Raw genomic sequence first — 18,207 nt, 5'->3', positions numbered from 1 at the left:
GCAACATGAAATTGAGTAACAATTGTTCTTTTATGTGGGTGTGTATGTTTTAATTATTGGAAGACCCTTTGGCTAAGCTAGATTTTTGTACTCAAGTTTGAAAATAAGACACAGAATAATATTGAACACTCTGAATAGTAAAAAAGACAAATTTTATGCTCCTGAAGAAAATTTGGAACAAGGAAAGTGTGTCCACAGCTAATATGTGGGTTGCAGTTGGATATTATTCATTGTAAAATCTAGGAGTCTTCCTTTTTTAAAAGTGGACATTCAACAGTTGCTGTTTTATAACTGAAAAATATTTTGTTTTCTGTCAAGGGTTGTTATATACCTTTGATTTATATGCTTACAATGTTTTCTTCTCTTATTAATTTTTTGAAAATTTTTCTATATTTTACTTTTCTACATTTTACTTTCTCAGATATATATTCACTATTTTTTTCTACTAACTTACAAAATATTATATTTAGCTTAAATTGTTTCTATAAAATGAACTGTTTTTAGTAAATATTAAATCTTTTATATGTTAGAGATTATACTGACTTTGAATGTAAGCTTCTTATATCTATTTAGCTATATACGACACTTAGTTTAACTCCATCTCTTTTTGATTTTTAGCTACTTAGGAAATGTGCAATGTTTTGCTTATTGGATTTATGAATTGTAAGTTTGCATAAAAAATAAACATAAGCAAGCACATACTCAAAGACACATATATTTTCCATGTATTTTGAGAGTATTTTCATATAAATATATTTCATTAATATTTATAACACTCATATTTTTCTGTATTTCTAACACTCTTATGTTCTTAAGAATATTGGATTAATCAGAAGTAAACATGATAATTAATATTCAGTCATTTTTTCTATTACAGAGCACCTAAGTATAAAAGTTTATACTAAGTTCATTGGTTCCATGTAATATATTTAAGAGCTGAAAGATTTATGTTCTCAACATGACCTTAAAACTCTATGTGATGCATCATAAGGTTTTTATTACTATGCTAAGAGCAATTTTAGTTTATTATTCTGTGGAATATAATATGTAATATCCAGGGATGGTTCTTTTTTTCCTTGAAGCTTTCAAGGAAAATGGTTGTTAAACATTGTTATTTAGTTAGCTTTAAATACTATTTTTTTTCTAAGAAAAGATTAATAAAACTTTCTAAAGTTTGTTAGAAAAAACAGGGTAAGTTTATTATGTCTGACTTTTGTACTGTAATGATTGTGTCAAATCCTATTTAAAGGCATGCAGAAAAAAATTTAAAAATAAGTAAAGGTATGCAGTTCTTTTAAATAGTCTTACAGAAAGTATGTATTAGATCTAAGCTGTACTCTAGGTAGTTAATAATTTGTGAGATTAGAAATCAGGTGTAGGAGAAAATTCTTAATTTAGGTCCACAGTATAAAACTACCCTTCTATTATTAATTTAATATTCTAAAATAATTTTTAATAATTAGAAATCAGTACCACAGAGTTATTTGAAATAGTGCCTATACTTTTACAATTTTCTCATTATATATGCACTTATGTGTTATGTTTAAGAATCATTAAATTCAAATATGCCGCACATAATTAGTGTAACCTATCATAATTTTATTCTAGTTAGACATTCATATGTATTACATGTAGTTTATACTTTTTAAGTCAATTAATGTAGATGAATCTCAGTTAGAAGCCTTTGGAGTAGCTAATGATTATTATAGTTTCACAAGCAAGCTTTGACGTACCAGAAACCATTCCCATAAAACCGAAGTCCTGGATAGAGTTATAATTTTAATTGAATTATTAAGCTGTAATATATTTTGAAAAATCAAATAAAAATAGATATCCTTGTGGAGTGTTAAACAACATTAATGAGCCAGAACATAAATAAGAAGATTTGTACAAAATTATCTTATTACTTTGAAAGAATCTCTACACATTTATTTTACTCATTATATATTTGTAATAAGAAAGCACGCTTTTCCAGATTTCTGAATGGAGATTACGCTTCTGCCCACATCAGCACTTCACCAGACCTTTTCTTGCCATAGCTGCCATAAATTCTCTGTTAACAAATTCAGTAGATAGTGGACTGTCTTTATTTTATTGGACCTTTCAGCAGCATTTGATATGCTTAAACACTTTCTCTTTCAATAATCATTTTCTTCTGTAATGTATATCACACTCTTGGGAGTTTCTTCTCCCAATTTGCATTAACATGTACAGTTCCAATACTCATTTATTTCATACTTTATGTTTGTAAGAATTACTAATTCACAATTCAATATACTTAAATATTTTACCGTTTAGTTAAAGTACAAAGTTAATCAGAGTCAGGGCTATGGACTTTATTAGTAATTAGAGGAAAGATAGATGATCTGACTGGATCAGTAAGTAGTCCTTTTATATTAAAGTTCTCTAAATGATACCTTTTAAGCAGCCTGGGTATTATATCAACTGCTCAGTTCACTCTCCCTCTTAATGCTGACACATATTCTTGATACCCTTTTCCTCCCTCTCCTCCCTGCATCTTGAAAACACAAACACATACACACAGAGAAAAAGAAGAAGGATGAGAGGGAGAGAAGGGGAAGATAAGAGAGAGAGAGAGAGAGAGAGAGAGAGAGATAGGAGAGAGTGAGAGCGAGAACCTCTCAGTTATAAACCTGAATCTCCTTCCTAACTTAAAATGTTTACTAACATAATTCAGACTGAGTCATCGGATGTTTGCAGGCTTCAGTTAAGTCATCTGATATTTCTACATTCAGCTAAATTATTATAAAATCTCTAAAACAAGATGATTAGTTTAAGAGACTGTTCAAAGTTTATATCTCTCTCAATAATGTGTGCTGTTTAGAATCCTGATTTAAGAGGTAGTAAGTCTCCTGTTAGTAAAAGCATTGAGAATTGTTTTAGATAGAATTCAAACCTTCTATTATTCATTTGTGTATTCAGCAAATATTAAAAATCTACTGTGTTCCTAGTATTGTATTCTCCTGGTACTAAGGATACAATAGTGATTATAAACAAAGTTCCTGCTCTCATGGAGATTACATGCTACTTAAATATATTACATGTATTTTAGTTCATAGCCTCTATATGGGCCAATAAGACTTCAAATACTTGTATTGATCCTTCTGTGTTCTTTGTAAATTCAAGTAAGTCACTTCCCTCCTTTAAATCAGTTTCTCCATCCATAAAACAAAGAAAGTATGCTTTATTCTCTCTATTATACAAGAACAAAATTAAATATGGCTTATGAGGTTATTTTTATATGCTTTCTGTATTTGTGAAGTACCTAGCATGGTATGCATATATTGTTGAACATAAGACAACATAATTAAGATGAATATGTACCATATCTTTATTATATAAATCCTATTCAGAGATATTTGCAGCATCTTATTCATTATTTAAATAAAAATTTCAACTTTTTATACCAATTAAGGATTTTAGACATTCAGAAGATAGACTCTATTTAAGAATTTTAATTTTCATGAATATATTGTGACAATTTTTTAAAGAAAGAATCATTTCTTCTTAATGGAAATTATCTTTCTTACTATAATAATTTGATCCTGTTAATAGTATAAGTGCACCAAATGTAATATTTATTTGTAAAATTACTTAGTGTCAGCAGTTGTCTTCCAGACATACCATCGAGTTTGTACTATTTTTATTAAATCTCTGTAGTGCTAATAAAAAAATTTTATGTTTGCCCAAAGTGAAATAGAAAGATATCTGCACATGATGCATTTTGCTTCTTGTTTTATTCTCTCAAACTAGTTATCATTTAAATGCAGAGCCTTCACTTTTCTGCTGCAGAAACAGATTTATGTTATTAGCTACATGCCTAGCAGCAGAATTCAGGGTGCTAATTTTCTAAGTTTTTGTCAGTATATTGACTCAGAGTGAATATTTAAATGGTTTTGAGGAAAATATCACATTAGAATAAAAAGGTCCCTTTAAGAAGCTTTTCTTTGTAGAGAATATTAGATGCTTATGATTTAAAGATTAAGCCACTGCATCATTATGTAATGAGATCAACAACTTTATTTGGATTATGCAAAATAAGAGGTAGAATGCTTGAGAACAGATCAGATATGTGCCATTTTACCAAATGAAGACTTCTTTTCATTTTCAGACATTCTATTTTTTAATTCTTAGAATTATGTTGAAAAATTTTCCGTGCCTGCCTCTCTCTCTAATTTAAATTTAGTTTATCTTGAAGAATAATTGTTATGACCACAAATTACAATATATTTGGTAACAAGTTATACAAGAAACCTAACTAGGAATTATTACATACCTGTAGATTTATCATGATTTTTTTGTTGTTTCTTTGTTTTATTTTAATCAATTTTGAGATTATCTTTTACTTTTGGAAAAAAATCAGAATAGTAATAGGCTATCTCATTCTTTTTCAAATTATGCATCTACCAATGTAATAATAGCTAATTTAACACGGCATTTGGTCTTTGAGATTCTATTTCTCTTAAATGATATTTTGTTGTATTTTATTTTCTTAGCATATTTCCCCTTTATCTATTTATTGTAACCACATTTTAAAGAAATAAATCAAGAAAAAATACTTTTTTCACCATATATTTATCTCGCTTTTAGATTATAGCTGGGATCTGTTACAAATGGAAGCAGAAATAAATTTAAGAATTAACTGATTTCACTATTAGAGGGCTTAGTAGTGTTGTGTATGATTTTTTAAAAGGTAGAGTAAAGAGAAGAGAGGAAAGCAATTCCACATATAAATAAGTACTTATGAATTTAGGAAGTACAAGTAAAGGTAAAAACCAAAATATTTTCCTATAGCTGTTTCATTCTTCAATGTTATTAGAGTGCTTTTTTCCCTAGTCCCAAATATCAGCATATTTAATATTGAGTTTTAATGTTTTTAATTATTTTTTCATTAAATCATATCAGTCCTGCAGCTGCTTAGGGTCCTAAGGTATCTAGGGTCCTCTCCTTTTTTCTCTGTGGAGATACAGAGACTAGCATGTAGGTACGAGGGTAATTATTCTTTTCTTTTGCTACAAGTTTTCTTAATGTATGGCCCAGATTTGACTGTTATCAGGATTTACCACTGCTATTTGAAATTATAATTAGCTTTCCATCAGCCTTTATATGCTGAGAAACAGACTGATTTTATTTTAAAATTTCAAAATTTATTTTTGAAATAAATGTGTACGTTCCTACTGAATTCTAAACATTTTCAAAGGGAAGAAGGTATAAATTTGAGAGATTTATGTTAGAAACTTAGTGTTTGGGTCAATTTACCAGCAAATTATCTGAATGTTCTTATCTAGAAAGACTATTTGATTGCCAGTTTTTATTCTCTGAGAAAAGAAAGCCATCTGATTCCACAATGACTACCGGTCGCTTTAGGAATTAATTGCCTTGTTCTAACTTTCTGTGCTCAGTCAGAATCTGTCTATTTGTCCTACTTTATTTAGCTCACTGTGGAAACAAAAACTTTCTGTGTGTGGGTAGGGAAGAATTTCTAGAGTACCCTTAGGCATAAATGGATTAAGTACAGTTCAGAGCTCTTTACACTTCCTATAGCTTCTAACATTCACATTAAATGAAACTGCCTAAGAGAGATCCATCTGTGGAGAAATATTCTTAGGTGCCGTAAAGCATTAAGCTATGTGCATAAACTTTTGTCAACTTAAATCCCATGCCAAGTGTTTTCCAATGAGTAAACATTTCTGCCCCTATTTAAGACAATTACACACATAAATTTATTTTCCAGTGTGAAATATTGTAATTGCAGAAATTGCATGACAAAATAATAATCAAATCTGTCACTAATTCTACTATTAAGTTGATGAATTCTATCAGTTACTTGCTTTGACATGATAGGAACTGAATTTGAACTACTCCAACTCTTCCATGTCATGTTGTTTATTTGAATCTTTTATATCTTAACATAAAACAGATACTTATATATATAAAAAAATTTACTGATATATAATATAGAAAAGAGCTCAGTAAAGCAAAACTCAAATTATACATGTATTAAAAGATAAACTGAGGTATGTTAAAAATTTTAAGTTTATTGAGCAAACATCAATTTGAATCAGTCAGGCAACATCCTACCAAAAGTGGGTAGGGTCACTCAGCTGATAGGAGCTAGGGGAAAAGCTTTATAGAGCAGACATGGAAGCAAAGCAAGGAAATTATTTCATTGGCTATAGCTTAAGCAGTTGCCTTATTTGGGAAAGTCTAGCTGGCTATTCATGACCAGTTGTTCTTAGGTTTTGACACCTTAACCTTGATGCATTTATAAGAACTTACTATAGCTTAGATTTCAGTTTGCTTACATAGGCTGCCAAGGCATTAGAGCTACTGCAGTCTGATGGCCTCCTTCTTTAATGCTCCTGCAGAATAGAATATCCTGTAGACTGTATCCGTTCTTATGGCTAGGATTAGTAAAACACAGAGCTTCTTCTGTCTTATGGTCATTTTGAGTCCTTTTCTTTGGATCAAAGAGTGTTTATATGAATTACATGTGATGAATAGAAAAGCTTTGTCATTTGGAATGTCTTACTTAATGAAAGCTTTTGGTTTGACAGGAATCTGTTGTCCTCCAAAGAGTTGCCAAGAAGACTATCTCATGACCCAAAGGGATATTTGTTCTAAGAATGTAAATGTTGAATATGGTAATGGTAAAGTCTGTGTGACCACAGGAGGAAACAAGAACTAGACTTGGGAGGAAGTTTTTTATACTTGAAATTCCCAGAACGGGACTACCATATACCAAATAGGGCCATGGGTAAATCAGTGGGTTTTGATCAAATGGCAGAAGACAGGAGTGAGAGGAAAGCCTTTACTGGGGTTTCTGTGGGAAAGGCAAGGCAAGGCAGGGTAAATAGTTTAGGATTGGCTACTATGGATACTTCCTGAAGGTTTGAGGCTCTAGGGCTGGTCTCTAGTTACCTGATATGGGTCTGGGATGATTTAGGGGAGGGGAAATATTGGTTTGGAGCATGAGAGTTAGAGAAGGATGTGGTTGGCACTATAGACTCAGAATTTGTTGGTTTGCATATGAGAGATTTGCTCTAGGCCCAAAACCTTTTACTATCTCTTAGATTTGGCTAGTCCCATAAGGTGCAGTCTCTCCCAGACAGCAAGTTGGCCAGCAAAACACATAAAATATAAAAATAAGGTTAGAAGGCTTAATTCCAGCCCTTAGTCCATGCAATGCTGGGAAATTACCTTAATTCCTAGGCATTAGATTTTTTTTTGTCAGTAAGGTGAAAACAAAAATATCTGTCTTGCTTTAATGGGACTAATGAGGATGAAAAGAGCTAACATTAGCAAAAAAGCTTTGACAAGCATGAATTCCGTGTATAAATAGTTGCTCTCAGGAATTATTACATCTAAGGTGCCCTGGAAGTTTATGAAAATGAGAACCTTTTAGTGTATAAGTAATTCTTGCTAACCAAAACTTCTCATTGAGCAGGAAAACTTTTCCATCCATCACTTTATGTAATATGTCTATCCACTCTTTAATCCAAAGAAAAGGCTTACGAAATGACCATGAGATAGGAAAAGCTTCCTATTCTACTCATCCAGGCCATAAGAAATAATGTAATTTGCAAGACAGTCTGCTCTATAGAACATGTATGATTCATTTTTTGCTTTACTGACCTCTTTTCTACATTATATATTGGTATTTTTTTTTTATGTATTGGTATTTTTAATGTCTACATAAAATTATTTTTTTAAAAATAACATGAGCTTGAGGAGTTAGAGTATTTTAGGTTCAGTGCCTATTATGTCAAAGCAAGCAGCAGACTGAATTGACCAGCTTAACAGAAGAATTAATGACAGGTTTGAAAATATATTTTCATCATGTGACTTCTGCAGTTCCTAGGTTTATGTACACATAAATATTTCACAGCAGAGAATTATGTGTGTGTTTGTGTTAAATAGGGACAAAAATTTTACCCATTGAATATATGTGGTACAGGGCTGAAGTTGCCCAAGAGTGTGTATATATATAGATTAGTGTTAAATATTATTTTCTGTTTACTTTGTTCCCTCTGCCTTTCCTGAATCTTATCTTATTTTAAGATTAAAGTTGAGTCTTTTCTTCTTGGCCAATCTCCCAAACCACCCGAGTTCAGGAGTGTTGCTATCCTTTGAACACTTACTAAGGCCTCTGATACACTAAGATGAAAAGTAAATTCATATGAGTTTCTTTGAGGTTATTGGATCATCCCTGTTAAACAGTGGATGTGTTTGCAAAATTTTATTCACAGAAACTAATTGTTACTCTGGAAAGTACTCTCTCAATTCCAAGCAAGTAACTTACAAATGAAAATTTTAGATAAAGATCATTTTTAATGGATAACATAAACTCTTTACTTGTGGAAATTTACAGTAGATAATCAAAAGTACTTAGTATCATAATAGTCCTGTAGACTGAAGAAACTAGCCATTCTATTAGAACCTATACTAATTAAAACTCAACTAGCCTTGATTAAATGACTCTGTATCACCAATTAAAATGAGAAATAGCAAACAGAAAGCATTAAATAATTTTATTATAAATCACTAAAGTATGGTATCAAGAAATAGAACACTTATTCACTATGGAAACTAGTTTATCATTTCCACTACAATAGAAATGAAAAATTATGACGATTAGCTTGTTTTCTCCAAAAGGCTATAAGGTTACCAGAATGTTTTTTATTTATTAAAAATTATAACTATAATGATACAAATAAAATACAATAACATTCTAAATTTTTAATATTGAATTATGCAATATTCTATGTATAAATATTGACAATGCTAATTAATTTGAAGGTATTCAAAGATTTTTATTAAATTTTTTAAAAAGGACAAATAAGGTTTTCTATTCAAATAAGTGGCAGAATGCTTAAATGTAAACACGCAGATGTAAGATATTCTAGTGATCCTGCTCAGAGTAAAGCCAAAGTGCTTAAAAACCCATTAAAGCCTTTTTTTTGCTCCTTCTCAGCTTCACTGTTCTCATTACCTAGTGTGCTTCCAGTGCCCACTCATGCTATTCCTAAAATATACCGGTACATTTCTCCCTCAGGGTATTTGTTCTATGTTCTCTTCTCAAGGTTCACTGTTGTTTAAATGTCACTACCTCAGTATGGCCTTCTCTGGACACCCTATTTAAAATTACAGCCTTCTTTTCCATACCCTTCCCTTAATTTTTCCCATTGTACTTTCCATTATATTATGCAGATTACTCATTTACAATTTTTATTTTTATTCTCTCCTCACTCTAAGTAAGTAAGATCCATAATGGCAGGGACTTTTTGTTCAGCTAATTTATTGCAGTATTTCCAGTGTCCAGAACCGTGCCTGATAAATATTTCTTGAATAAATATAAAGATTATAGTCTATGTTTATCAAAATAGACATGCAAATATTTAATTGAATAGTGGTAACTACACCTCAATTTGTGACAAATTAGATATGAGGACAGATGGGTAACCAGAGTACATCTGTCATTGGTCTAGTTATTTGATGAGATAATGGATGCTATTTTACATTCTTATAGTGTACCAGGAACTATTTAAAGTGCTTTACATATATTAATTAATTTATGCCTCATAACAACCTTATGAAACAAGTACATTTTACATTTGAGGAAACTAGAATTTAAACTGAGCAGCCTTTGATCATGCAACTAATATGTAGGAAGGCAAGATTCACCAAAACAGCTAGTATGTCTAGAACCCATACTCTCAACCAAATGTTCATAGTTAAAATCTTGTTGCATTCTTGCTTTGGCTAGCTTCATTTATATATTTTTTATTTGTTTTTGTTTTGCTAAAATGGAAAATTTGGGAAGTAATCATTTCTGCTTAGCCACTGTGATTTTATAGTAATTTAACCATTATTAATTTTTCTTTTTGCAGTGGGATGCCATTACTGAAATGGATGAGCACAATAGGCCCATTCATACATATCAGGTATGCAATGTAATGGAACCAAACCAAAACAATTGGCTTCGTACAAATTGGATCTCCCGTGATGCAGCTCAGAAAATTTATGTGGAAATGAAGTTCACACTGAGAGATTGTAACAGCATCCCATGGGTCTTGGGGACTTGCAAAGAAACATTTAATCTGTATTATGTGGAATCAGATGAGTCCCATGGAATTAAATTCAAGCCAAGCCAGTATACAAAAATTGACACAATTGCTGCTGATGAAAGTTTTACCCAGATGGATTTGGGTGATCGTATCCTCAAACTCAACACTGAAATTCGTGAGGTGGGACCTATAGAAAGAAAAGGATTTTATCTGGCTTTTCAAGACATTGGGGCATGCATTGCCCTGGTCTCAGTTCGTGTTTTCTACAAAAAATGCCCCTTCACTGTTCGTAACTTGGCCATGTTTCCGGACACCATCCCAAGGGTTGACTCTTCCTCTTTGGTTGAAGTAAGGGGCTCTTGTGTGAAGAGTGCGGAGGAACGTGACACTCCTAAACTGTATTGCGGAGCTGATGGAGATTGGCTGGTTCCTCTTGGAAGGTGCATCTGCAGTATGGGATATGAAGAAGTTGAGGGTTCTTGCCATGGTAAGAAAGAAATATTCAAATAATTTAGCACATACTTAAATTATAGAGATTTTTTTAAGTTTAGAGCTATACCTTTCACATTGTTTTGATAATGTAATACCTATAATTTTCAAGATGAAACAATTTTTTCTTTATGTGAATCATTTATGAAGGCTTATTAATCTAATAAATATATACATTGAAGAATTTTTATGTACCCCCTGATAATCTATATCAATTGTGTTTGGATTTAGAACTCATAATCAAAATACAAATATAGAAATATAACCATTGCTTGATAAAAAGTAACAGAATAGAGATATTTCCCCCTAAATGGTATATTACTTTAGGTTTGTTTTCTATAGCACTGTAGTGAATTTGTTGACTTCTTTGTTAAGTCTATATTTATATACACTGAAAAGGATGAGAATAAATAAGAAAAACATACTTTTATATATAAGGTTCATGGGTAATATCTGCATTTTAAAGTTTTTACATATATATATATATAAAACATTTCAGTTCTTGAATACTTAAAGTTCACTAAAGCTTCTAATGATGATTATGTTTGGTCATTTGAAAATATTAATATTTGCAAGAAAAGTCTATAATATATTTTTTATAAAGAATGAGCCAGCTATCCTCCACTATTTAATCATTGAAATATGTTTCATTGAAGTTTGTCAATACAGACTGAATTCAAAATTTTTATTCACCTATTACAAGTATTTACAATGGAACAAAAATAAGTCACAAATGATCCTTTGGGGCGCTATAAAATATTTTACACTGGAAAATACTCTAACGAAAAATTCACATACATGAATAATTATTCAATGAGATTGGGAGCAGAGTAAGAGCTTGGGATAAAGCATACTAGACATACTAACCATGTAGTTTTACCACATTTTAAATAAGGAGAAGTTGGGCATTCATTGGTAAAATAAAGTTTTAAAAATATTTAAAGAATAATTTTATAATCTAATGATTTATGTGATTAGCTCTTATTAAATATTTATATTTTTCATCTCATTGACTGCAGAATTAGAGGTAATGATAGTCACCGATGGCTAGATTTGTTTTTTTACTTAAAATGTTTGTTCTGTTAAATTTCATTCTTCAATATATGCTTATAATCTCTTGCATTGTTTGGCAAAGTTGATTTTGGACAAATGATAATTATTATCAGCTTACCTAGAGCTACTGCTAGACTCATCTCCTTTTATGGCTTGTTACCTTTATTATAATTTATTTGATTGCAGAAACATAAGTGAGTACAGTACAAATGTTCATCATCATCTTGTAGTGGATGATAGAAATTGGAAGAATTAAGCTTGCATTATAAATCTGTGGCTTATTAACTTTGAAATCACAGTTTCCTTATCCAAAAATAAAGTAGTGGTTAGAATCAACTAATTATAAAATACATGGAAAACCTTTAAAAACATACATATATGCCTGGTTCCAACTAAAAACATACATATGTGCCTGCTATTTACAGGCATAAGGGGAGTCAGAGTGCATGTGGAGACCTTATTTTTAGAGATAGGTATCTTGCACTGCTACCAGTCATCATTTTAGAGTACTTAATTATATTCTTAATTATATTCTTGATGTTTTGTTTCGTATTGCCCATTTCTATTATAATAATTTTTATTATTGACTCTATTGCCAACTGTCAACAACTTATTTATCTCACAAAAATATCTCTGAATTACATACTACCTAAATGGCAAATTAATTGCAATTTATATGAATAAACCATACCTCAAGTAGTAATGTGACTCTATATACAGATAGATAAATATAGACCCAGATATAGATATAATTTTATTTTAGCTTTCTCTCTCATAGCAATTAATTTATTTAAGCTATTAACATTTTTGAGCATCTACTATCTGTTAATCACTTTGGTAGTTGCTAGAGGTAAATATAAATAAAGCATATGTTTCAGTTATCTGTTGCTGTAGAGAAAAAACAGCCCAATATTTAGAAGATTAAAACTACGATTCATGATTTCTCAAGGCTCAGCTGGGTAGTTCTTGTACTTAATGTAAACAGAGTTCACACATGCAGCTGTTTTCAGCTGGGAGCTTGACTGGAGTTGGGATGTTCAAGATGGCATAGCTTGTCTTTCAGTGCCTATCTCCTTATGGCCTCTCATCATAAAAATCTAGTCCAAGATCTTTTATAATACAGAGGGTGGCTTAAGAGAAAGTTTGTCACGTGGCCAAGTATAAAATGAGTATATGCTAAGACTACGCAAGTGGCAAATACCTGGAAGTATGTTTATAGGGAAATACCAATGTGACAGTATACCACAGTCCACTCTCTAAATTCTCATGATCAATGTCTCTCCATTCATGCACAAAACTCACACCCTCCCAAAGATTATCCCATATGATGTGTCAAAGTCCAGAAGAGCATCATTGAAATCAGTTTGAGATGTGAATGAAGCTAAAGCTTCTTTTGACCTGGAGAACTAAGAACTAAAATGATAAGTTATTGTTTCTCAAACACACAACACACATGGGACAGAGACAGGATAATTATAAAAGATTCTCCCATTCTTTAAGGCGGGTACACAACAGTCACCGATTCATTGTGATTCTGAAATCCAGCTAGATGTTGTCAAGATCCATTACTGCAGAGGCAAGGAATGTTCTTTAATTGGAGCCCAGTTATGCTCCCTAGCAATGGTTCTCTGTGGCTCTTGGGTTCATCACTCTGCCCTCTGAGTCATCCTCCTCATTTATAAGAATTGCCCATGTGCTAGTTACCAGTTTCAACAGTTGAGAAACATTCTTCATTTGATCCACAACAGTATGAAGTATTTTTTTCTATTTTCCAAGTTATCACAGCGAGTATTCTTATGAATTGTTCTCCACAGTACATAACATAGGTTGACCTTTTATTATCTCCAATAGCAATTGTTTTTGTTTTTTTTTACTTCTTTTATATCCTCCACTTTGTGATACCCTTCCAGTCTTTACAGCCTGTTTAGTACCAAAGCAGATGCCACAAGTTGTTTTTTTGTTATAGCATTTTCCTTTGTCTTATAAAAACTATTTACTTTAGTCTGGAAAAATGGACCTTGCTCAGCTGGGTGATTCTTCTGCCAGTTTTATCTGGGGCCACTCATACATTGCAGTTATTTGTATGTTTAACAAAGCTGGACATCTAAGAGGACTACACTCATATGTGGGATGTTGGAAGCTCTAAGGTTTCTTACTGTGTAAATCCTCAAAACAATTTTAATGTGTTCCACTTTAGGAAATTTTTCTCATTTTTTCTTTTTTTCTGGTATAGCCATTAAAAGTAGTAATTCACCATAACATTACACAAAGGGCTTCACAATTTGCCCTTTTCCTATTCTTTTCTACCTTTTGTAAATTCTATCTCCTTTTCTGTTTTTACACTTTTGAACAATCCATGTATGTTTCATACCTCTGCTGGTGTCCCTTTCCTTTTTTCGTCCTTTTTCTGTGATGGAATTTTATTCATTCTTCAAAGTCTACCACAAATGTCATATTTGTTGGACTTCACAAAGTTAATCCCTATCTTCTCTGTGCTATAATTCACACTAATTATTTATACATCTATTTCACCAGAGTTATCAAAGAGTTGTATTTGAAAATCATGTATATAATGAAGGGTAAGAAATTTACTGATGTGAATGATCATAAGGCACTGAGAATCAGGCTCTACTGAGTAAAGAGAGACACTATTGGTAAACCTATGGAGTGCTCAGTTTCTTCTCATTCCTTGAAATAGGAATGCGTTCTTTGGGGAGGGTTGCAGTGTTTTAGACTTAGAAAGCCTTAGAAAATATTTTTATTTCTCATCATATGAATTAGGATACTATGTTACTGCGAACAGAATGTTTTCCCTGGGACCACTTTGTAACTAATACTAGATCGAGAAATAAAGCCTAGATATTTCTCAACCTGGTCTTAGTGTGTTTTTCTTCTATACTTCACTTCTTTCTCCCCTTTCTCACTTCCTTCCTTCCTTTCTCCTCCTCTTTAATTTCTTTATTCCAGGCATCCATCTCTTTATCTTGATGCTTTAATTTTTCCTGCTTGCCAAACAGTGCAGAGGAGCCCTAAGTTACTGATATTTAATTAGGCCCTTTTGCCCTGTGTTTATTTTCTGGAGTCTGATGTAGGCATTATTACAACAGTATCTACACATCCATTCTGAAATTTAGACTACTGAGAATGATGGAAAAATATATAGACTTATCTGGAGATAGCTAAATAGGAAAAATTTCAATGCAGTTTTAAGAATTTTGGTTATTTGAATGGATTTGAAAATCTTGGTCTACTGTATTACAAAAACACAGTGAAGTGGTTTAAAATAGAATAAATCTACGTTTACCCATATATGCAGTATCAAATGAATGGTGTATATATTTGTTTACATTTAAATAATTTATTATGTTTTATCCTATAGATTGTACTATGAATGGTTTGATTGTGATTCTTCTCTCTACAATATTGTTAAAGTATATTTAGATCCAAATTTTAGAAATACAAAAGAGAGAGACGCTCTTATTTTTTGTTGCATATCAGGTTTAAATAGACATAAACCTTATGTTAAGCAGATATACTAAAATTTAAAACTATGAACAGTAATTTAGGTTATTCTATTGTACATAACAAGCAGTATTTTTTTCTTGGCTTAAATCTTGACTTACTTTTCTTAACTATTTTTATTTTATTTCTTAGGTTCATAATTAAAACTATCATACTTAGGCAACTCAATGTTACAGACTTAATTTTAAATTGTCTTAATTTATTTCATTAAGGGTTTGAATTAAAAACAACATTGATTCATAAAGCATTAATTTACATCAAATAGTCTTTACTTCACATAGCTTAGACTATTTTAACACTATGGAAGAAATAATTGGAAATAACGTGCAATATTGAATGCAATTTTTGTTCAGTTGTGAGTAGCAAAATGGCACATAAATACCTAATAAACTCCTCTTGGATATTAATTTAGAATAAAGCTCATTAAAGTAGTGGCACTTAAACTTAGAGATATTAGGGCTTGGAAATTTAGACCTGTTGGGTGGGGTATATATATATGGTGCAAAGATACATTCTTTAAGACTTTAAATATCGCATAATATAATTTAACAAAATAACATTTGGCTATGGATGTTAAAGTTCTGAAACAGATAATTTTTTAAACCTTTTTCTTTTTCTAGACATCTGTCTTTTATTTTCTGCTAGTGCTGGTTTAAAATTCAAGAGAGAAGGATGGTGACAATTCTTGGACGATTGCATTGTTGTTCACAGAGGTGAATAGGATATACAGGATCTTTGGTGACATAGCTATTGATTTGATCTCCTGAAGAGTGTTGTTATTAAGCTTTCATGGTTCTGTCCTCTGCTGCAGTTCAAAAACATTTATGCTTAGTGTTTATGATCTTCTGTCTAATCATGTTATCAGAGGTGATTGTGGAAGCAGAGAGCATAAAGAAATTTTGAGACACCAGAATTTGGTGGCATTTAATAAGGGGGTTTGAAGATATGATGAAAAGCTGAAAGGTGAAATTGGGATCAAAAATAAAGGGCAGAGTTATTGGCCCAAATCGTATTTTCAATTGCTAAAGGTTCTCACAAACTATGAATTCTTACAATATGACCTTCAATTCCAAATAAAGCTGCTTTTTCATGAAACAATTTCAGACTTTCATTCATATTGAGAAGACTATGAAATCAAAAGGCTTGGGAGGGTAGTCTAAAAATGGAAGGTATTATTTCTAAGCAAAACAGAGTAAAGTTAAATAATTTTAGTTTGTTCTTTGTCATATTTTAAAAATAGGTTAAAATGTAAACTGGTTTGAAATTATTGTTTTAGTAAGTTATTTTAACCAAATTTTAACTTCAATTTTAGTTCCTATTTTACTCTCTGCTGAATTGAACATTTTAAATCATATTTCTGTATAGACTATACATTTTTTTGTAAATACTTTCTTAACACATATATTTCTAAGAAGGTATAAAATTATTCAACATTTCTAGTCTCCTTCCAAACATGACATACCATGCAACCCATTGAAATTGTTACTTTTCTTGTGAATTTTGTCTAGAATTTTAGTTCTACCTTTTGAAGATACCAAATTAATAGGCTTATAAAGTCAACATATAGATAGAACAAGATATGTTAACAGTTTTTATATTTGCTATTTTTTCTGTCATTATCTCCTTTCTTCAGTGTCCCACTTTCTGAAGTATATCCTTTGGGAGATCTTTTGGAAAAGTTCCCTAAGTGTTTAAGTTCTTTATATGGTAGATATCTAAAAGTACTTTTATTTTTCCCTCTTTTTCTAATGATTGTTTATTTGGATGTAGAATACTAAATGACTACTATTTTCTTCAACATTCTGAAAATATTATTTCCCTGTACATAAGAATCTATTGCTGCTAATGTTCTTCTGACAGTCTTATGTAATTATTTGGGAGATTATCTATAGGTTCCTTATGTTTGGTATTCACTTACATTATGATGTAACTGGCATGGATTTGCTTTTTTCTGCTTTGCATTTTCTATTTTTAACCTGAGAAAGTTTGTAGACTTTTAATATTATCTTCTTTGTTTCTGATATGTTTTTTTAAACTACAGCACTAATTTCCAGGTTATGAATTTTTACTTTGACTACACCTAGGTAATAGTTTATCGCAACTATTGAGTAGTTTTATCTTTACTAGTTTTTGTTATTTGTTTATTTTTTTTATTTCTCCCTTGTTATTGTTTTATTTCTGCCCTCTTCATTTTATATATCTTTTTTCACTTTTATTCTTTATGGATCTTAAAGGCACATTTAAATTAATTTAGAAAGAAATTTGGTCTAAATTAATCTTCTGAGTGACGTCATCATCATGGTGAGTGAGTCAATCCTTTCGTCTCTCTTTTTTAAAAATAACAAGTCGGACATCCATAGCCCAATATAGCATCCTCTGCACAGCACATCAGGAAACCTGAGATATCCATACATCTGTACATCTGAAGATGGGTGGATTGAACTTCATGGAGGTGGTGGAATCAGAGTAACAGTGGCAACAGAGACCATGATCATAGGCTCCAGGAACCATGATGCATCAGAGGCCAGGGGCTTCAGGAACTGTGGCAGTACTGGTGACTCAGCATTGGCAGCTAGCTGTGCCTGTGACCTGAGGCTCCAAGAACTGTGGTGGTGTCCAAGACTGGGGGATCCAAGAACAGTGGCAGTGACCATGACCCAATGATACCAGTAGCAGAAATGCTCCAGCGACCTAGGTGGCACAAGCATCAACAAGGGCACCAGCAATGCCACTAGCAATGGCAAAGGCAATGAAGATTGTCATCTAACTGGTAGAGAATCCAAAATAGCTGTCATGAAGAAACTCAACAAGATACAAGAAAATTAAGAAAGACAGTTCAATAAGCTCAGGAATAAAGTTAGTGAACAGAAGAAGTACTGTTCCAAAGAGATTATAACCTTAAAAAGAACCAAACAGAAACTTTGGAGCTGAAGAACTCAATAAATGAAATGAAGAATGCTTTGGAAATAGAGAAGACCTTATAGAAGAAAGAATTAGTGAGCTTAAAGATAGAAATCTAGGAATGATTCAAGTGGATGTGAAGCTAGAACTAAGA

General features: G+C 31.6%; 1 protein-coding gene across 1 annotated transcript in view; it reads left to right on the top strand.

Moving 5' to 3' along the window:
- The window catches only part of EPHA6 (EPH receptor A6), an 841,299-nt gene that overhangs the window by 130,728 nt on the left and 692,364 nt on the right, over positions 1 to 18,207 (top strand). The window contains 1 exon segment of the mRNA XM_011356398.2: positions 9,912 to 10,575. Within this exon segment, the coding sequence (XP_011354700.1) occupies positions 9,912 to 10,575 (664 nt within the window).

This window comes from Pteropus vampyrus, unplaced genomic scaffold (genome assembly GCF_000151845.1).
Source record: "Pteropus vampyrus isolate Shadow unplaced genomic scaffold, Pvam_2.0 Scaffold26, whole genome shotgun sequence".
Lineage (NCBI taxonomy): Eukaryota > Metazoa > Chordata > Mammalia > Chiroptera > Pteropodidae > Pteropus > Pteropus vampyrus.
This window is presented reverse-complemented; position numbering and strand designations above follow the sequence as displayed.